At 38.0% G+C, this 21,752-nt stretch overlaps 1 protein-coding gene and 1 long non-coding RNA gene across 2 annotated transcripts; one reads left to right on the forward strand and one right to left on the reverse strand.

The window, feature by feature from the left end:
- Positions 1–478: 478 nt before the first annotated feature.
- On the reverse strand, positions 479–19,557 carry Smpdl3a (sphingomyelin phosphodiesterase acid like 3A). Its single transcript, XM_034524943.2, has 8 exons — positions 19,316–19,557; positions 13,068–13,281; positions 11,643–11,787; positions 8,638–8,734; positions 5,486–5,655; positions 4,678–4,858; positions 3,155–3,279; positions 479–1,092 (listed from the first exon to the last, which is right to left on the reverse strand). Exons 1-8 carry the CDS (start codon positions 19,416–19,418, stop codon positions 790–792), a joined length of 1,338 nt encoding a protein of 445 aa, XP_034380834.1. The 5' UTR covers positions 19,419–19,557; the 3' UTR covers positions 479–789.
- Positions 19,558–19,715: 158 nt separating this feature from the next.
- Positions 19,716–21,752, forward strand: LOC143435298 (uncharacterized). The gene is made up of 3 exons (XR_013105463.1): positions 19,716–19,854; positions 20,167–20,304; positions 20,838–21,752. It is a non-coding gene; the product is annotated as an uncharacterized LOC143435298 (long non-coding RNA).

Raw genomic sequence — 21,752 nt, forward strand, 5'->3', positions numbered from 1 at the left:
ATGCTAGTCTCAGGCCACATGTGTGACAAAATCAGTTGAAAGTTGAGTTTACACAATGAGACTTTATCAAGAGGGAATTAAGAGGTTGAAAATTAGCTGGGCAGTGGTGGTGCATGTCTTTAATCCCAGTACTCGAGAGACAGAGGCAGAAGGATCTTGGCTCCGAGGCCAGCCAGACTGGTCTACAGTGCAAGTTCCAGGACAGTCAATACTACATCGAGGAAACCTATCTCAAAAAAATCAAAATGAAACAGCTGAAAATAATCACACCATTAGTAAAGAAAGCATGAAAAGTATCGGCAGACGTAGTAGTTCATGGCTATAATGCCAACCCTTAGAAGAAGGGTTGCTTTCTAGGCTAGCCTAAGCTACATCAGATCCTGCGTAGCCTGAGGTATAGCATGAGATCCTATCTCGAAAAAATAAACAAAACAAAAAAGCAATGACAAAAACAACAAAAGCAAACAACTCCATGACATCCACAGAGAAGTCACCTGCTTTATTTCATAGATGACAAGTTTTACAAGGGTCTAAGTTAGGTATAGTTACATAAAATTGGAAGACAAGATAATTATGTCCAAATATCACTTTGTTAATGAACGGTTTGAATGTATTCAATGTGTGAAATTAATTTCAAATGTTACTGGCATCAGCATCTGAGCCTCACAAGTAAGAATGCACAGAAAGTAACTCTTCCGATGCTCTCGGTACTTCACAAGCTGATCGCAGGAGCACCATGATGTGATTTTCTTTTCTACAAACAACAACTAGAATACAAGTGATGGTGCTTTATAAATGCTGTTTAAGGCAATCATCATAGGAAATTCTATCAAGATTCATAATTGCACAGATCTGTAAAGTCTTACACTGCTGGTCACAAGTTGCGCTGTTGTCATAACTCACAAAAAAATAATGGTAATATTTCTGGAACTGCTTGCTGTCTATGGTAGCAAACTGCTGAGTTAATCCATGTAAGCTCTGTGGCTGCAGATCTGCAACACCATAGGCCTGAGTCAAGAGGTACTCCAGGGTCCAGTTGGATTCTCCTTTTAGATTGGCTTCTGTCAAGTTCAAGTAATACTGCAACATGTCCTATATTAAAGACAGTAACAGACCCAGTTTGCTTTTCAACACAGAGACTGTGGCACCATATGAAGAGGTCTTATTAAGCTTTTTGCTACATTCTAAATGTAAAGAGCCATTAAGATCAATTCAAAAGAAAAAATCACAATTCCCAAAACCTGTACCATGTTTTTAAACTTTAAAAATAATCAAAGAGTATAATAGTACATCATCCCTATATGCAATGAGACATACAAAACCAAGTACCTTAAATTCTCACAGGTTAGGACAACCAGTAACAGCTGATAGAATCCAGTTGGGTGCTAGAGGCAGCTGAGCCCAGCTCAGGAATGCTGTCTAAAGATCCTCACATACGCTGCAAGTCGGTTGATGTCAGTTTAGTAGCTTGAGATTGTGATACTGACATGTGCATTTTCTATCTTGAAACCAGGAAACAGTACAAATATAGGAACTGCTTCCTCCAGTGAACCAGTTGTTAACTATTTGTTGGTACTTGTGTGTGTGTGTGTGTGTGTGTGTGTGTGTGTGTGTATGACACACACATACATATATGAGAGTGTACATGTACATGTGTGTGTGAAGGTCAAGTCCCTAACCAGGCAATGATAGCAATTATAAAACAATTCATTTGAACTAGTTTATTCATAGTCTTCATGACAATTAATTTCATCTTTATGGATAAAGTCTAATTATCCCATGTCTCATCTTCTTGGTATTCAAAACAATAACAAAGATATTTTATTAAAAATAAATTAGAAATACAATTACATCAGCAGCTACTTTAAGTGAAATAAAATATCTTCAAACTGTATCTGTAGAAAGGGGCACCTATGAATAGAAGTATCAACAATATAAATGGACAGCCCTTTGATGTCAAATTATTCTAAAGTATAGAGCCACAAACATGCACCAGAGATGTCTGAAAACAAAAGCAAATGTTCAATTTGAGTTTTTCCTTAAAAAAAAAAAATCCTAACTTGTATTGAGCACTTAATTTGAGCTAAGAATTATTCTAAATGCTTTATATCAATTTTTTTTCATGGAAACATCTTAGGAACTCATGATTCAGTCATACTTGTGTCCATGTGGCACACATAGTTATGTATAATTATGTGTGTACATTTTTCTGTGTGTTACTGTGTATGCATAGGTTCAAGTGCTGTGGATGCCAGCTGTCAACACTGGATAGCTTCCTCAGTTGCTCTCTGCCTTGCTTCTTCTGAGACAGGGTCTCTTCACTGAACCTGGAGGTCCCCTTTTCAGTTAGAATGGGTGGTACCAAGCTCTTAGGAGCCTCTCGTCTCGACACCACTACACTAGGGAATCAGATGTGCACAGCCATGTCTGGTATTTTATGTGGCTACTGAGTTTCAGAACTTAGGTCCTTATACAGCAAGCACGTTATCCACTGAGCCATCTCCTGAGCCCCTGCAGACATATTTTGATTCCCATTTTAAAGAAGAACAAATTAGAACACAGGGCACTTTGGCAACAGCTAAAAACAAAACATAGTTTGGGGACCTATAGTTTTCAAATAATTATGTTTAGGAGAAGAATAGTTAATATGACTTCGGGAGGACAATGGTATGTACCAAAGTCCACAAATAAGGCTACATCCAATGAAAGCTTTGAAAATGTGGCAAGATCAGGCCTCGGGATGTCCCTCCATTGTTAAAGTGTCTGCTTGCCTTGCATACAAAAGGTCCTGAGCTCAGTCTCCAACATCCCATAAACCTGAATATAGGGATGTGCACCTGTAATCCTAGCACCTGGTAGGGAAAAGCAGAAGTGTCAAGAATACAGCAAGTTTTAGGCCAGCCTGCACTACATGAGACCCAGTCTTAAAACAAACAAAGAAGAAAGCCCTTAAAGAGACAGTAACCTGTCACAAACAAGCCTTACCTACTTGCCATGGATGACAACAGATATCCACCTTTAAATAAGGACACCATGAGATATTAGCATCAAGTATGTCTCTCGTGGCTTTCTAAGAAACATTCTACTAAATGAATGAAAACTTCAAAGACATGTTTATACACATGTAGGATCAACTGAAACTGCTCCAACTTACCAGCAATGTGTAATCACCAGGCTTGTACTGAAATAGGCGGACACCAGGATTGTTGGTTTCTTTTTGTAAAACACCTTTCACTGGTGTAACAGCAGGTGCCACAAACACAGAATTTACTGGATTTCCTAAAAAACAACAACAACAAATCAGGTATATACTATAACATTTAATTTAACCTTAAAATATAAACAGCTTAGGTTAAGAGATCAATAGACAGATATTATGGTCACTGACTAATCATGCTTCAAAGCAATTATAGTGTTGCTTTTAAGAAAATAAAGGTATTCAATACTAAAATCAAAAAGCTATTACTGATTTTGTTATGCGGATTAATGTTATTATGGTTATACAAATTATCCATAAATCCTAACAATGACTATAGAGTTATACAGAGCAATTATTGACTTGGTATTTGAAAGTCACTTTTCCACACTTCAGATAAGTAGATTGTAATTGGATGAGAGATAAGTTATAGACAGATTATATAGATACAAGATAATCGATAGATACATAACTGATAAATGAGAGATCATTGAAACAGACATATGACAAAAGACAGACATGCAGAAGACTGACTGATAGACAAAAAGATAATACTAGTGAAAAAATGATAAAGAGTGGACAGATGATAATAAAGACATAAGGAAGATCTTGAAAAAGAATGACTGGATCAAAGAAAATGAATACTATAGATCATGATAAATGTTCAGTGCAGATGATGAGAACCAAGATTTGTTGACTATAGCCTCAACTTTTATATATATGTTTGAATTTTCTCACAAAAAACATGTCTTCTATAACTTACATACACACACAGACACACACACAGACACACATACAGACACACACACAGACAGACACATAGACACACACACATTTACATATATAACATGTCAGCTTTAAAAATAAAATTTTAGAGTTGAACGTGGCACAGGTCTTTAACCTATCACTGGGCTAGGCAATTTATTTCAAAAATATTATCAAAATCTTGAGGAGCACATATTTGTCTCCCTCTTGCCTATACAAAATCTAACCCTATTTTTCTTGCTATTACTTCTCCTAATTTTCCTTCCTTTCAGTGTGTGTAACAAGAACAATTGCAAATGTGTTGAATGTATTTTAAGGCATTGAATAAATTGTGATCTGTACTTTAAATTCTGAGAAAAAAATGAAGTCATATAAAGGGAAACTTGAATCTAGCAGGTAAATAATAAACACTATTTCTCCACACTCAAGTGTCCGACAGAAACTTGGAGTGAGCTGAGGGTATCAGGAGGTTCTGTGTGGATGCCAAACAAACCATACTAGCCCTGCCCAGCTGACTGGAGCTTATGTTGAAGAAATCCAGCCACATGCCCAATCCTACGATTTGGGCACTCATTATGTGACCATTTGAGATGAAAAGGTAACACATTTCACTTTTAAACAAAGCTTTAAATGTTTTTATCAGTAAGCACACTGGCCAGTCATAGCTAGGCTCCAGAGACAGGGGCTGAGATCTGCATACAGGCCACATTCATTACCGTTTTTATCTGAGAGGAGCATAAGGCTATCTCTGTGGGTGTGGCCATAGAACTGTCCCGCAATGACAGAGCTGTATCTTCTGAAAATATCAACCAGTTTCTCATTATAGTACTGCCTCATCGCTGGGGTGTCAGTTGCATAAGGGAGGTAGCCCACTGGAACATGCGCTATGATGTATACCTGAAAAAGGAGATACGAGGAGACACAGGGCAACTTGTTTGCACATTTGTCATTACTAAACGACAGCTGCTTACCCATGAGTGAACATACATTAACTAAAATTTAGAAGAAGAAAAAAAAGGTCTCTGTGACTATTTGGGGAACTAGTTAAGGAATAATTGCCACCATATTAATTTCCTGCAACAACTGTTATATACAGAATATTAGTCATCATTCTTTGCACATCTACTATGATGTCTTGGCTTCAATAGAGGCCTGAAGCATTAAGGCTAAAAGACCATGAATCAATGGACCTTTGAAAGCAGAAATTCTTTGAATGAATCTCCCTCCCTTAAGTTGTTTATCTCAGGTATTTTTATCACAGTGATGAAGGCTTACCAAGCATGCATACTCCCTTTCCTTTTTCTGAGACAAAAAAGAGTTGACTATGCAGCTATCAAGGTCACCATCTTGACATATGTCTCATTTATACTGTACTCTTAGATGGCAAAGAATATTGACTTTAGTCAACTTCTTTTAAAACCTTTAATTTTTACAACTTTTGTTAATTCCTGATTCTGCCCCAAGCTAAGTAAACAAATTGAGCTTTCTGGTAGACCATTGCAAATTCTGTTCTATAGGCCCTACCTTCTCCTTATTTTGCAAAGAGCTGTTGAGTGTATTTTCCAGCCATTCAAACTGATTTGCTGGGTCTGTCTTGTTCAGGGTCATGACGTTTGGGCCATAGTACAAGTTTGTGTTTAGGCTAATGATCCTCAAGTCCGGATTACTTGGAACTTTCTGTGAGTAAAAACCACCTGTTAAAAAAAAAAAAAAAAAAATGTAAAACATGTGTTAGGAACAGGAACACACACATATGCAGAAACTTGGGAAAGTGAATTTTTAATGTTAAAAGTGTAGCAGGGCAGCCTCATTCCTTGGGTAACAATCTAAGTTAACATTAACCTGACTGCATATCAGGACTAATATGTAGATTATGAAATAAGAATAGTTGCATCAAATATGAATATTTCGGCAGAGGGCAATGGAACTGAATTCTTTTAAATAATAATTTATATCAAACAAAACTACAACTGATCAAAATACAGAGCTATGGAACTCTGCCACAACTGTAAGATCTATAACACTACTCCTGCACCTAAGGCTCAGGGATCATTGGAAATGGGGATGAACAATTGTAAGAGCCAGGGAATCAGGGACTTTGTAAGATTGTGTCTCTGAGAAATATCAGAAAAGCTACACACATGAAGTCCCACCGACATGGTTGCCTATACGTGACTGAAGAAGAGGAATGTAAATAGACATGCAAACATGGAAGGAAACAGCTCACAAGGCATCAACCTTAGACAAAAAACTACAGGAAACTAAGGAATAATGAGAAGAGGTGAAATAGTCTTCTCCAGGCCAAGATCACACCAATTGGTTACCCAATACCAAATGCTCAGCCCTGGAAACATGCACGTACAAGTAGCATTATACAGACTAAACAAGTTGTATTTATGTGTTTAGAAAGCTATATCTCCATCCATCCATTCATCCATCCATCCACCCATCCATCTATCCATCCATCCATCCATTTATTCACCTAAGTAACAACAAAGAAAGAGTCTGTGCATTGATAGAGCAAGAGGGGAGACATACATGTGAGACTTGGGTGGAAGAAAGAAAAAGAAGAAATGATGAAATTATATTTTAATCTCAAAAAATACTTAATAGGACTTAAGATGAGAGATACTATAAAATATAAAATATAAAGAATAAAGATATAGAGGATCCTGCTAGAGCCACCCAGAAAAAAGCACATATCCAACCCCATCCATGAACCAGTGGGGACAGACACCAATAGATTCATCTGATTCAGAGTGAGCGAGTCTAGTCTAGTGCCTGGACCTCACCAAGCTAAGCTAACTGACCAGAGTCCCACAGGTCCACTTGTATCTACCTCCCAAGAGATGAAAAAAAATGTTTTTAAGTTACATATTTATAACACAAAATGGCACAAGGTAAAACATTCTGCTACAGTTTCGACTTGAAATGTTCCCAAAGACTCTTATGTGTTGAAGTATTGGTCTCAGATGATGCCCATATTCAGAGGTTGCTAAGCCATAAGGGGGCATGAAAATAAACTCATTGATAAGTCAACTAAGCTATTGGAGGTAGGGACTAGCCAACTACAGGCAGTAGAACACAAGAAGACTATTTTCAAAGGGAATGTCTTGTGTCTGCTCATACTGACTTTTTGTGGTCTTTCTTTCTCTTTTTTTCCCCTTCTTCCCTTCCTTCTTCCTTTCCTCTCTAACTCTGTTTCAACTCCCAACCCCCTTTTTATGTTTGGCATGAGCTAAGGACTTATTCTCTAACAAACCCATTTGTGTAGTGGGTTGGTCTGATGCTGCTATGTATTTAAATGCTGAATACTGTATCCCAAGACCTGGTTGCTTCAAGATAAGTAGATCCTCATGACACCAGCTATTTTGCAAACCTTGTTCCTCAAGTTAATTAGCCAATGAAAGGCTAAAGCCTGTGATTAGGCAGTAGAGAAAGATAGGCTGGGTTCCTGGGATGAAGACAGAAACTCTGGGAAGAAAGAGGAAGAATTATTTTTCCAGGAGACATCAGAGGCAACATGAGTACAAGCCTGGGAGGTATAGCTAACCAAGTCAGATGGAGATAGAAGGTCAAGTTATCTTAAGATGAGCTAGCTGAGAGTCTGCCTAGCAAAGACCTAAGCTTTGAAATATTAAAAGGTCTCTGTGACTATTTGGGGAACTAGTTAAGGAATAATTGCCACCATATTAATTTCCAGCCTTAACTGTTATATACAGAATATTAGTCATCATTCTTTGCACATCTACTATGATGTCTTGACTTCAATAGCAGCCTGAAGCATTAAGGATAGAAGACCATGAATCAATGGACCTTTGAAAGCAGAAATGCTTTGAATGAATCTCCCTCCCTTAAGATGTTTATCTCAGGTATTTTATCACAGTGATGAACGCTTACTAAGCATGAATTACTATTCCAAAAGGGAGGAATAAGCAAATAACAAGGAAGACTCAGACAAAAGCAAGATGGACACTCAGCAGGATAAATATTAAATCCTAATTCTATGTTTGACATTTACTGTACTCAGCAGAGGGAATAACAGCTCCAGTTGAGCAGCTCTATGGCCTTCCTGATTGCATGTCACATGGCCTTCCCCAGGCTGGCTCTGCCTGCATTTGCATCTTCTCTTGAATGATATTCCATGTTCCTGGCACCTTAAACTTCTGTCCTCTCCACCCAGCTTCACTCTGTAGCTTCCCACATCATCTTCTCAGTGGCTGTCCATGGGAAGGGGAAGGGAGACTCCACCCAGGGATGGACTTGCTATGTACTCTTTATGTTACTTTTTAAAACATCTCAAGACACACATGAAAACATTAGTTATTCTCACTTTACCAGCTGTTTCTTCGTGACATTATGCTTTTGGGGTTAAAAGTATCTATCCTTTCTTCTTAATCTACTTTTCAATTAAAATCATACACTTTTATTTATATTCACATGCAAAATTCAGCCTTTTCTTCATGTGGAACATGTTGGTTGAGAATGGAACAGGAAGGCAAAAGGGTGCCTTTCCAGGATAAACAGGTTCACATGTGTCCTAAGGTCTCATTATGATTTACTTCCATTCATACAAAGTGGATTCAGAAACTATCTAGAACTGGAAGACTCAAACAAATGTAGAAGATTTAAGCCTAAACAAATAATAAAAAGAGAAGTAAAAGTGTCTCACTAACCTTTCTTTAAAGTGCTAATAGCTTCTTCATCCAGCCAGGGTTTCCAGAGGTCAGCTACAGCACTGTAGACCTTACTGGTGACAATTGGCAGCTGGTCCTGGCCACAAAGAAGATAATTCCCAATTGAAATTCTAAAGATACTTAGATTTATTAATGCAAATATTGCTTGAGTGCTGACTATGGTAGTCTTCTGTAGTCACAAGGGTAAATTTAGTATTTAATGAATTCATAACCTAGCTGGGGAATAAGCAGACAAAAGGTGATAGGCTAACTTTAGGACATGTTGCCAAATGCTACTACAGAGGTCCTGGATGCACAGAACAAGAACATGACATAAGAGGAATGAAGACAGCATTTAAAGTAAGAATTGGGCAACCATTTCAAGTTGACCTTAAAGCAAAATGAATGGTCGGACATAAACACAGCAGTACAGAGGTGTGTGCTATGTGCAGACAGAAGCTCATCCTTAGGGCCTGAGCAGCATTTAAGTGGCTGATGAGATAAAAAAAAAAAAATTGTATTCCTATGACAATGAAGGCAAGTTTGAGCCTGTGCAGGCAAGACTGGGGTAGCTTGCGGTAAGATTGGAGAGAATTCAGCAACTTAATATTTTAATAAAGCCACTTAGAATACTATTATAAATCTGCACAATTCCTTCAAGATTCAGATGTACACCAGCTTGCTTTTGATTTACACCAGTTTCTTTGTGGCAGGCTAAGTTGCAACAACATACTGTAAATTTTTAATAATAAAATATATAAGAATATAGGAACAGAAGAAGATGGCTCAGCAATTAAGAATATGTATTTCAGAGGACTGATGTTGATTTCCAGAAGCCATGTTGAGTGTTTTAAAAACTGATTGTAACTCCAATCCCAAAGGATCTGATGTCCCTGACCTCTTTGGACACCCATATGAATGTGCACACTCACAAAAACACACACACAGAAAGAGAGAGAGAGAGAGAGAGAGAGAGAGAGAGAGAGAGAGAGAGAGATTATATATATATACATATATGTGTATGTATATATATACATATATATATATATATATATATATATATATATATATATATATATACACGTATATATATTACATAAACTGTGTCCTAAAGTAGTTCCTTATCATTTTATCATAAAGTGTTATTTTTAAATTAACAAACACTCTGAGTTTTCCAACTTTAAATATAGAGACTTTGAGCAGCAGATTAGTAAAGTAAGCCATCCAAAAAATTGTCAGTTACAGAGTCTCCCCCATATTTAACTCTTTAACATCCAGTTGACTATGCATTATGCTGTTTTCCAGTTCTTTGGCAGAGACCTGACTACCACTGAGGAATGAGCTATAATCAGAAGGAACATAAACCATAAGGTTGGCAGCACCTGTCTTACCCATGGAGAAGAAAATAGAAACCCTGGTCCACACCACTTGAACAGTAATGAGAAAGAATTCCTGAATAAGTTATATGCTTCTAATGACCAGCTGAGGTGGCTGTATATCTCTGTGCATGTTTACAGAGTAATGGTACAGGTTTAAAAGCTTTTAATGGAGAAATTGTACTCAAATTTTACATTAGTGCTCTCTAAAATTGTGGCCTAGATAGCAGTCTTTAGAAGAATCAGTTCTGAAACTTCATGTGATATTTGATACATCTAAAATTGTGAGGCAAAAGTGTGGGAGGACACACAAGTATAGTTGGGTGTGGAAGAAAGGATGGAAATTATATAAATACAGTACTCATATATGAGATGGTCAAAAATATTTTTGTACATTAAGAAAATAACAGATGAGCATGGTAGTGCAAGTCTTTAATCCTGACATTCTGGAGACAGAGGCAGAAAGAAAAATAAGTAATAGGAAAACACATAGACACACACACAAAGTAGGGACTGGAAATCAAGTTGAACAGGACAGAACATGCTTAGTTTGTGAGAGACCAGGATTGATCATGTGGGAGATTCTGGAACCAATCTCCTTCAGGAAATTAAAACCCATAAGCTAGAAATGGGAAAAAATGTAATTTGTATTTATGAAACCAAATTTACCTAAGATAGGACAATTTTTAGAAGTGACTATATCTTTGACTTGATTTACAATTTAACTTGAAAGATACAGATAAAATAAAATGAAGCATCAAAGAAATGCAGAAAGAATTTATCCAGGGGATGAGATAATAACCATATTGTAAGGGCTTATGGGGTGCCAGGAAATACACTCTTCATACATTATCATCAATATGTTCAAGATCTTTGCATGGCAAATATTGTCACGCTTGTCTATAAAAGAGTGACCTACACACAAGACATATATGAATTACCCAAGATTAAGAAAGATCTCTGAAAGGGAGAATAGAGCTATAAATTCTCATGAACAAATTTCTGTAGAAATTGATTTTTATACAGCTGTAACAGAACCTTGTACCATGACTGAGAATGCACAGGTACCTTAACAAATGGCTTCTGTGAGTGACTGGAGCCAGGTCACATATGCATTGAATATTTTGGAAATAATTTTTGCCTTTACTCAGATCTGAATCATATAAGCTGGCTTGGAACATAGACTTGCCTCTGGCTGTTTTAACAGTCTTCCTAGTTGTGTTCTTAATAACAATCTATCTTAAATCAGAAGGTGATGATTTTCCTGTGTCTAACAGGTTCTGGAAAATGTCAACCTTTGTCAATCAATATTCACCTTGCCTTTAAGTGTATTATAGAGCTGAAAAATAAATAAGAAAATATATTTAAAGGACTGGGAAAATTGAAGAAGCTTAGAAATAAGGGGAATTAATAATTCAGAAGCTATGTGATTTGCTTCTAAAATGCTTTATTGGCTTAAAATTTTATGGATTTTGTTTTAAAATCTTCTGAAATCACCTAAAACCTTCCATTACGCTTATCACAGGAGTGTTTCCTTGAGACCACTCTTATATGCTACCTCTGTCATAACTTTGACACTACTAACAGGGAAATAATCTAAGCACTTCTGGAAGCTGTGGTCAGTTTTACCTGTGGCCAGTAGTCATGATTGCCCAGTGCAGGGAACACCTGGAGGTTTGGAAACAGGTTCTGGACAGTCATTGTCATGTTAGTGATAACCTCTATAACAATGCCTGTGGAGAGTTCAGGTACTGGAACATGAGGTGGGCTGTCCCTGAAAAAGAGACAGAAAGGTGAAGAACAAAATCCCTAGATGTATGCATAACTTGCTGTAACTATCGCTACAGATATCTACTTTAGAAAAACACATTAGAATTAAAGAGTAAAGGAGTAGCTGATGGCACAATGCTGTAGATACAGTCCTGGTTGTTCGGTAGATTGAAGCAAGGGATGGTTTGAGCCCAGTACTTCAAGATCAGTTTGAACTACAAGGTGAGGTGGAATGAGAAACTATTCCTCTAATATAATTCAATAAAAGGGGGAGGGGGCTGAGTAGGAAGTACTACAGGAACTTCCAGCCTATTTCACTGCCTAGCTGAAGATTTATAAGAAACACCACAGGATCCGCAAAATGTAGATTACAGGACCAAAAGCATAGATTCAAAAATAAGTTTTAACAACAAGTAACTATATATACATAGGCGAGTTGTTTAGAATCTCAGTGATTCATTTCCTTGCCTCTAACATAGAAATAATGATCTAGGGACCTAAAGATTCATATAAAGATTAATTAATATTATATATAAATTATATATGTAATATATAATATAATTACATATGAATTAATATGGAGATATAAAGACTAATAGGCTTCAGATTAGAAATGAATTAAATCAATACTCTACACACAAAGTAAATACCTTATAAGGATAAGCAATAGGTTTTATTTCAGGAACCAGAAATAAAGTCTTTAACACAGTATTCTGATGGATGAACTTAGTTATCTATAAAATGAAGCTTCAAAAAATGGTCATCACAGGTTAATATCCATCATTATATTTTGCTTTTACCGATTTAATCAAAAATTATTGTCATGTTAAGCAATATTACCAGATACTGATACAAGTGTGTTATTTATGGAATCATCTCTTAGTTATCACAAACATATTTATAAAGTCTATACTACAAAAATAAAGCCTTGCAGGATTTCTAACATTTTTATATCACTAATAATATTGACTAATGTGATATAGTAGTGTTATATACCATTTTATCAATTTGGACAGCTTCACATATGCATGGTATTTTGATTAGATCACTTAACTTCTATATTCACATCTTCTCCCTGTCCCCTCCCAATTTCATGTCCCCTCTTTTTTCTTTTTAACTCTCTGAGTCCAATTTGTACTACCTAGATACTCATGTGTAGGGTGCTTTCACTGGTGAAGAAGACCGAGCATGTAAACATATAATTCGTAATGAAATTTGGTACACTCATAAAGAATATTACTGTAAGTCAATACTATATAAGTAAGAGTTTATGTATATACTTACCCTGTCCATATCATGAAGGATGCTTCTTGTCCTGAATTCTTAATAAAATCAAAGGCTGACAAAATAAGTTGATATGGAGAGTCACACAGGAAATCTCCGAAAGGGCCAGGATTGGAGGCATTTGCACCTTTAGACGAAGCACACACCTTGGTATGGTCATCTGTAATGTGGTAAGTAGGATCTAGATGTAAGTCAGTCACATGCCAAAACTGCCCTGTTGGTTAGAAAAGAAATACTGATAAATTATACAAATTCTCTCCTGTGAGATGAAGTAACTTCAAATAACAGAAGAACATACATGTGTGAAAACAGATAGCCCAGAGTTAGCATGACTACACCAAGACTGTATAGAAGAGATTGGGCTACACAGAAAGATGTTTGGGGCTCCTTTCTGAGACACCAATGAGGTAATTTCATATTGTCTCTCAATAGCATGTCTTCTTGCAGAATTTGAAATTTGGGAAATTATTTGTTTTATTCTTGTAGAAAAACAGTGACTTAAAATATTATTTATTTTCCAAGACTGCTTAAGTAGACTACAGAATTAGGAAATGTTTATCTCAGTTAATTTGCATATGCTTTTTCTCACCATTAAAATGAAAAAAAAAAAAACCATAAATCTTTAATAGTAGCCCTGTGACAGACATAGGATCTCAGAGATATTCATAAAAGCCAATTAATCAGAGGTAAGACCATTAAACACATGTACTCATTATTAATATCATGAGAAGCAGTTTTTCAAAGGGAATCTTCCTCTTGGGCTCTGGAAAAAGCCAAATTTATTTGAAAGCAATCCTACTTGGAAATCATATCATGAAATATTACTAAGTTGAAAGAATTATTAGAACAAGTTGTATCTTTCATGATGAGTGTTTGTTTTCTGATAGGTGTGGTATTAAGAAATATATATATGAATACATATAAATAAATACATGTTCATATATTTATGTATATTTATTTTATATATTTAGATTTTATTTAACTTATATTCATAGTTTATTACTTTAATTAATTATATGTATATATTATATTTTCATATTATATCATATATTATATATTTATATAATAATTTAATTATATTAATTATACTTATATTTTTGTATATATGCATACATACGAAGTTGGACTTACTGTTTTGAGTTTAGAGTAGAGAAACTAATGTTGAATATGGTTTGAATAAAAAATGTCCTTGATAGACTCAGATATTTGAATATCTAGCCCCAGTTGGTGGAGAAATGAAGGAACCTTCAGGAGGTGAAGCCTTAGTGAAGGAACAGTGTCAGAGCGTAGAGGGTTTTGAAAGTACTCGGCCTCACCCTGTCTTTGCTTTGCATTTGTGGTTGAAAGTGTGATCACTGAGCTTCCTAACGCAGCCCCCTATTGCACACCTTCCTCTCCTTCTTGAACTATAAGGCCAAATAAAAATAAATAAACAAACTTTTCCTTCTAAAAAGCATCTTGGTCATGATATTTTATCACAGCAACAAAAGGTAGCTAATACCTCGGGTCAATTAAAAAAGTTGGTGAGTATTTGGAGCTTATATGACCTTCATATAAGGAAGCCCATATGTTGAAGTTTCCATATATAGTTTACATATAAACTCAATATATGTGCAGCTTTCTCATATATAATTAACTTATTTAATGCTGAGATTTGATTGCAGCTTTAATAGTCATGTATTTTTGTTATTGTTGTTTGTGTGTCTGTTTTTCTTACTTTTCTGAAAGTTTAGAAACCTTTAGGACTAAAGAACTAAATTTTGGAATCACAAACAAGAAAACATTTCCTGTATCTTATTTTAATTACCTTACTTATTTAATGAGTATATTTTATGCATTTTTCCCAGACTGTTCTCTTTAAGTACTCTTCAGAATAGCCTTCCATATGTGCTGCCAAAGCATGCATAAGAGTTTTGAACTCACTCTGATTCTAATGTACATCCGAAGGATATCGGAAGAAACACAGTGAAACAAATAGAATGCAAACTTTTTAAATCTACGCAAAGATGATAAAACTTAGTAAAACACCATGGGAAAAATACATTGAAAACAGTCACAATGATGTTTTGATTGTTAATTTGACACAACCTAGAATCCTCTGAGAAAAAGCATCTCAATGAGGGCTTCTTTACTTCAGGTTGAATTGGAGCCTGCCTGTGAGAAACTCTTCAAATCTAGATGTGGAAAACCCTAGCTCACAGGACCCTAGTCCCCAGGCAGGTGAACCCGGATTGTGTACATGTAAAGAGGACACAACACAAGCAAGCATGCATTCTTTATTCTCTCTCTGCTCTAGACTGTGGATGCTGACTAGCTGTTTTAAGTTCTTACTCAGACTTCCCAGCTGTTGTGCCAGAAAATGTTCATGAACCCTAAAAGACCACCAAGGAGCCGATTTGGATGCAATCACATTAGGGTCTCTTTATTCAAGCTCGATCTTAGGCTCCCCATCAACCCTGACACAGTAAGAAGGTAGAACCCTGAGCCTAGTTTTAGGCAAGTATTTATGGAGGCAAGAAAGGAGGATATCTAGCCTGGTACACATCTGACTGGGGGTGGGGGAAGGGGGGCTATTATGGCCTTTAACATAATTGGCTGGTGCTGGGAGCCAAACCATAAACTTAATTTTTGCTTTTTCCTGATTGATGGTTGTTAGGAAGTCAGTCTCAGGGGCAAGCTCGTAACCTCAAGGTATAGATTTGATGGGAGATAACCTGGAAACTGGTTCTAGACAAAGGTTTTGTTGGGGTGTAATCTGGAAACTGGTGTTAGACACAGGTCTTGTTGGGGGATAGCCTGGAAACTGGTGTTAGGTACCAGCCTGTTGGTTGAGTTTAACCTTAAGTCAGGTTTCCTAAGATGGAGTCTGAACCCAAAAGAATTGGTCTTTCACCAGCAATAATGGGGCAACCATTTGATTACAGCCTCAGAAGTGAAATTAAAACTACAGTGAACTTGCTAAGTAGCAACTACAAGTTATCATTTCTGGTGGTCATTTTTTGCCAGCACCAGAATAATTTTACAACAAGGGTTGATATGTAAAATGTAGAAGACATAAAATCTGGATGAAAATTGATGTAAAATTGTATATGTGGTCAAGTACTCCGAACTTAGTCACTATTTGAAAGCATCAGCAAAGAGTAATTTCTTTCATTTTACACGGTAGAAAATGCCCTATACTTACCTTGAGTTCAATCCACTCTATCTAGCACCCAAAGCAGAGAAAGCAGTTAGATCGGAATTATCATGAAGGTTGCCCTTTGATGGGGTATATAGACTGCATCTTGGTTTTGTGTCAACTAGTGCTTATATTATTTGCAGATTGTAAATATACAATAACTATACAGAAGATAGATTGGTGTCAGAATCAGACAGCCTGACTTCCAATGTAAGTGATTAGCACCCAGTAATTGATTTGTCTGTATGATCTTGGCCTCTTTCATTTGTCAGATGAGAATAGAAATGGTAGCCTTTAAGATGTCATTGAAAGCTCCTTTAAGCCCTCAGAAAGTGCGTGACACCCAAGAAGCTATGTGTTAGTTTTACTATCATTAGTTTATAAAACTTGCAACCTGACATTGAACTTTCCTATTTGCATGTAACTGTCTCAGTTTCATCCAGTACTTATGACATGTTTAGTACTATTTTAAAGTTTTTCATCATTATCGTTCAGCAAAACAGACAGGAAACTGGAGCACACAGAGATTAACCCCAATTCATGTGTCATAAAGGAAAGAGCTGACACTGATTCAGGGATCACACTTCAGAACCCATGTTGCCTTTAATCATTGTACAATGCCTGCCACATACTTAGTCAAATAAGCTGCCTTGCACGAAAGTAGATAATAACATCCACACGTAAGGTACATTAAGGATTAAATAAGATCATTAATGGATTAAATTTTCATAATCCAAAACTTGAAACAGATTTAGGAGCATGTCCCTCTGACATAATTCACTACCTGGTTCACAGAGCTCCAAGAACAGGACTATGTCTGAGAAGGAGGGCCCTTAACAACGATTCTTTAATTTTATAATTAGTGGCATTTAGGCAAAAGGCAAACTTCAGGATTCCGTCCAGAAAATTCAAGCAGGCAATGAAAGCTGAGCTAGAACCTGTTTCTCCAGATGCCAAGGTGCTGTTTCTACCACATCACATTGCTGGATAAACAAACGAGGGGTAATTAGATTCATTGAAGGATGGCTTTAAGTGAGCCAGAACCTCTGGAGGTTTTACATCCTAACTCCAATGAAATTGTACATAAAAGTTGTGTGTGTGTGTGTGTGTGTGTGTGTGTGGCCACCAATCGGGCCTATGACACAGTCAATAATAGCACACTCAAATCCAAATGTTCTGGTTCAAAGCCCAACCAAAATTGCTTTCTTATTTTCCAGATAAACTTTTCAAAGATTTCTCAAAATATGCGTGTTCCACATGTCTACATAAGTGCTCAAATTTATTTACTCAAAGTTTTTCAGGAAAAATTTCAGTCAAATAATGTTTAACAATTTGTCACAGCAAACCCACTGAACCACAATTATAAGTGTACTTAGTTGTTTAAGAAGGAGTTGGTTTGTCTGTTTATAATGTCAGTTGCTATGTGCTAGATACACCAGCAGGTGACAGCCGACTGAATCTTGTAAAATTGAAGCCAAACACACCCAGGTAAACACCACCAGGGTAGTTGTTCTCTAGTCACATGATCTTGGTATGGGGGAAAACTAGAACTGGGAATTTAAACAGGAAACAAGCAGAGGCCAGGCTGGGTGGAAGTTGTGGAGGGACCTGCAAAAGGGCCAGAGCAGGAGAGGCCTTCTCATCAAGTGGAAAGCATGTAAAATAACACATGCAACGTGAAACCAGAGTCAACACATCTAGTTAGTCTCTCTCCCCCCTCCCCCATTTCCTCCCCCGCCCCCCTCCAAAACATGAAGATATCGGAAGGAGATTCACATGATACTGGGCGAAGTTTCATGAATTCTTTCAGCAATGAATTCATTAAAACCAAAGGCGAATTTTCGTGTGGTACAGCCTTGAAACATTTCCAAGTCGAAATCCTGAGCAGTCGTCACAAATTTAAATAGCATAATTCCAGCAATATAAAAACACAAGGCTGCCGCATACATACTCATTCAGGGGGCAATTTCTGTTAAGGGTGTTATTTGCCAGAGTTGATAAACCAGGCATACAGCTGGCTTGCAGAAGCTTGACAGCTAAGTCAGGCGCCCTTCACTCACATGCAAAGAGAAGGGATTCCCTGGACCCGGTTCAGGGGAAGTCCTGTGCAGACCAGAGGCAGGCTTGGAGAGGGGAGACACGGCAGGAGATTTTGAGTTCTGAGCTGAAAGTCTCAAGGACAGCCATCTCCCCAAATCAAAACAGAACCCCCCCCCCCCCAACTAGAACAATTATTTTTAAAGGGAGTGAGGGAGATGGGGGAGGGGAGCATCACTTTAAATTTTAAAACCCAGAAGGCATCCTACAGTCTTACTAAACATTCAGTCTGGAGAGGGATTTTCTAACTTGAGAGAGACTAAGAGTGTTAAACTGTCCCCAGGTACCCATTCCCACCGGTCTGGATCCAGTCATTTTGGAGTGGGGCTTAATTTACCGATTTTTTTTTTTTTTTTTCACCAAGTTTGGACGCTGCTGGGGGAAAGGGGACTGAGGGGGATGGCGGGCAGGCCATGATTACAGACACAAAGTAAGAGACACCCGGCTAAGAGTTAAACAGAACTGTTCAGAACGCAGGGACCCAAGTGCACCAAGGGATATGGAAGGGCTCACAGGTTTTATGTTAAGCATGAAAGAGACAAGACGCCTCGGGGATCTGAAGAGGCAGAAAAAGGCTCCGACGTCACTGAGCAGAACAGAACAGGACGTTCAGAATAGGACTGAAACTACATCCAGGTGTGGGGATCCCGTAGGTCCTCCTCTGCTCTGGGCAGACTAGGTGACTCAGAGAGTGCCCACAGCCAATTCTGAGCTGCCTTTTCCACCAGAAAACAGCTTCAGACTTTCCTCCCCTGGGAACTAAACAACCCAGACCCGGGATGTAAACAAACACCCAGCAGGCTGCCCTCCGTACTGGCGCCCACGGGGCACCCCCACCTTGGCTCAGACCTTGCAGTCTGGCCTTGGGCCACAGTGACCAGCGTGGCAGCGTCCTGTGCCCAGCCGCCCACGCACCGACGCGACTTCACCGACCCCCTCCACCGTCCCGTGCAGTCGCGATCGGTCCACTCACCCACAGCTGGGGCGCGATCTGCGGGTGCCAGGGGCACCCCGAGCCCCGAGCGGCAGAGCCAGGCAACCAGCAGGCAGCACAGGAAGTTGCCCAGCAACGCCATGGCGAGCGGGGGCCACTGCCCCGGGAGGCTAGTCTCGAGCTTGGGCGCCGCTGGGACCCGCAGGCCCTGGGGGTGGGGAGGAGGTCAGAGCCTTTCCTGGTGTTGACGCCCAGCAGATCACGTGTAATATCAGGTTCCCTTGAGCATGACTTCTTCTGACCTTCTGGACTCTTTTATTTTAATATGTTTCCTTATTTCTTAGGTCTGTAGGAAAGAATGTTCTTGCTCCAATCCCACACCTCTTATCTTCCCTGAACCCCAGGATCTCCAACCTGACAGGGCGGTTTAGCAGAGGTACTTGAAAGAGCAGAGGAACCCTGAAGTGTAGTTAAGACCTTTGAGTACCAAAATGGGTTTGGATTTCCTCAGTATCTGCACTTCCCGGGATTTACGACAGAACTGTAAACTCCCAAGCCTCGGGCCACTGCAGATAAAGGTACAGTTCAGCTGGGTGGGCAGTGTGTGGCTTCATGGTACTCTTAAGGTGATGGGTAGGTGGAGTTGGCAAACTATGTCCCAGATTCACCAGGCTGAACTTTTGCCTTTCCACCTCTGAGTTTAAGCATGTCCTCACACAACATACCTGGCAAACACAGAGACTGTTGATTTATACTCCAAAGGAAGTTTTGTAAATGCTAGCAAAGAAGCCAGAATCCACAAACTGTGTTTGATATGTATTCTTTGTTCTTTCTCTTGGCATTTATGAGAATGAGCTCTCTTTAAAATAAAGCCAATAATTTTAATTTAGAAAACATAGGATTTCTTTAGAGAAGAGCCAACCTTTGAGAGATGTGGGCCTCATAGAAGATGTGAATTGTACCGTCTTGAAGAAGCTGTGCTGTGTTAAAATATCCTGCAAAAATACTAAAATTTAGCTGAGTTCAAGGTACTTATTATGGGAAGATGGGTGTTTTAGGTGGAGATCCATATTGTCTTGGGATATCATGGCCTCTTTAATACTCAATTGCCTTAATTTGTGTAATTTAGCATACCATTTTCATGATCAATAGAGTCTCTATCACTAAGCTTAATTGATCTTTCCATTCCTCCAACCCGAAAGTTAAGAATGGAAACCTTATAATTTTACCTACTTAGATTTACATTCTTTCTGACAGGAACATAACTGGTAAATTTATTACTTTCATTGTTCTGTAACTGTAAGTGTCTATAACCTATTTCATGCTGAAACCATCATTTAGAGAAGCCGGAATCTGTGTTTTCAGCCTAGGAGCACACATATTTGGTTTAGGATACATTGTTTTTGTATTTTCTTCAGGTAATTTTACCACTATATTTTACAAATAAATTTATTTTCCATCAGAGGGGGAAAAAATCTTGTTTTATATCGGCATAATTTAATGATTATATCATATGAAAAGTTTGTTTTTTTCTTTTAATGAACGCTAAGTTTACTTTCAGATCCTGGAAGACTCCTCCAAGGTTTGCTACATCACTGGGGTGATTCAAAGCATCTCAAGAACCACTTGCTTCCCAGCAACAGACATGGTCACTTCTGCAATTTCTCAGTCTATGATCTAAAGAGTACAGGACAGTCTAAAGTGAAGCTGGAAAATGGTGGTGAATTTGAAACAGAGAGCAATATATCAGCAAGATGGCACGAGTTTGAACATTTTTTTTAAAGTGAATACCAATTTTGCTCATTATTATAGTGAGCCAACCATCGATGATCATTCAGACACAGTGGAGAGCCGATTGAAAACCTTTCGGAACTATATTCAAGTGTTTGGGACTTAAGCTTATTTAGAGCTAGTCTTTTAAAGAGAAAACTCATATCCTGGTATGTCACTTTGCATTGGCAGAGGTAGGTTTGCACAAGCAAGCACTTTTACAGAAGCCTTAATAAGTTAGCTGGGGCATCTTGGCTTTGGGTCCTACAATAAAGTTGGGTAAATTCCCACTGGATTCTCCATTAAAGAGATCAAACGCTAGTTAAACCTGAAACTGCTTCAGCAAGAATACAAGATGGAGGAACCTCTGCAGTGTCATGCCGTGTCAAACATTATTTTTCAGCTTCTAAGACATCATATGATAGGAAGTAAATTGGTTATGCAATAACTTCGGTTGAGACAAAACATGCAGCACACACATTGTGAAACCTTTAAAATGCTTGAGAACCTAAACTGACAGTGTTTTAAGTGAGCGATGGAAGTTACAGCCTCCTTTCTACTCACTAAGAAGCTCAAGGCTTAAGTGATGTACCTGCAGGGTAAGCCTGGGGCCTAAGCTTAAACCTACAGCAGCATGCATTTGTGTTTATCTGCACCAGGGAAAATGTGAGATAAAAGCCAATAAATAAATAAGTAAATAAATAAA

The sequence above is a fragment of the Arvicanthis niloticus genome, chromosome 20 (assembly GCF_011762505.2).
Source record: "Arvicanthis niloticus isolate mArvNil1 chromosome 20, mArvNil1.pat.X, whole genome shotgun sequence".
Taxonomy (NCBI): domain Eukaryota; kingdom Metazoa; phylum Chordata; class Mammalia; order Rodentia; family Muridae; genus Arvicanthis; species Arvicanthis niloticus.

What these genes read in the sequence shown, in the direction of transcription:
- Smpdl3a (XM_034524943.2), bottom strand. Translation starts at nt 19,418, where the DNA reads ATGGCGTTGCTGGGCAACTTCCTGTGCTGCCTGCTGGTTGCCTGGCTC. An exon ending in TCCTTCATGATATGGACAGG is followed by an intron (nt 11,788 to 13,067) that starts GTAAGTATATAC and finishes TCTCTTTTTCAG; the next exon opens with GGACAGCCCACCTCATGTTC. An exon ending in TATTAGCACTTTAAAGAAAG is followed by an intron (nt 5,656 to 8,637) that starts GTTAGTGAGACA and finishes TTTTTTTAACAG; the next exon opens with GTGGTTTTTACTCACAGAAA.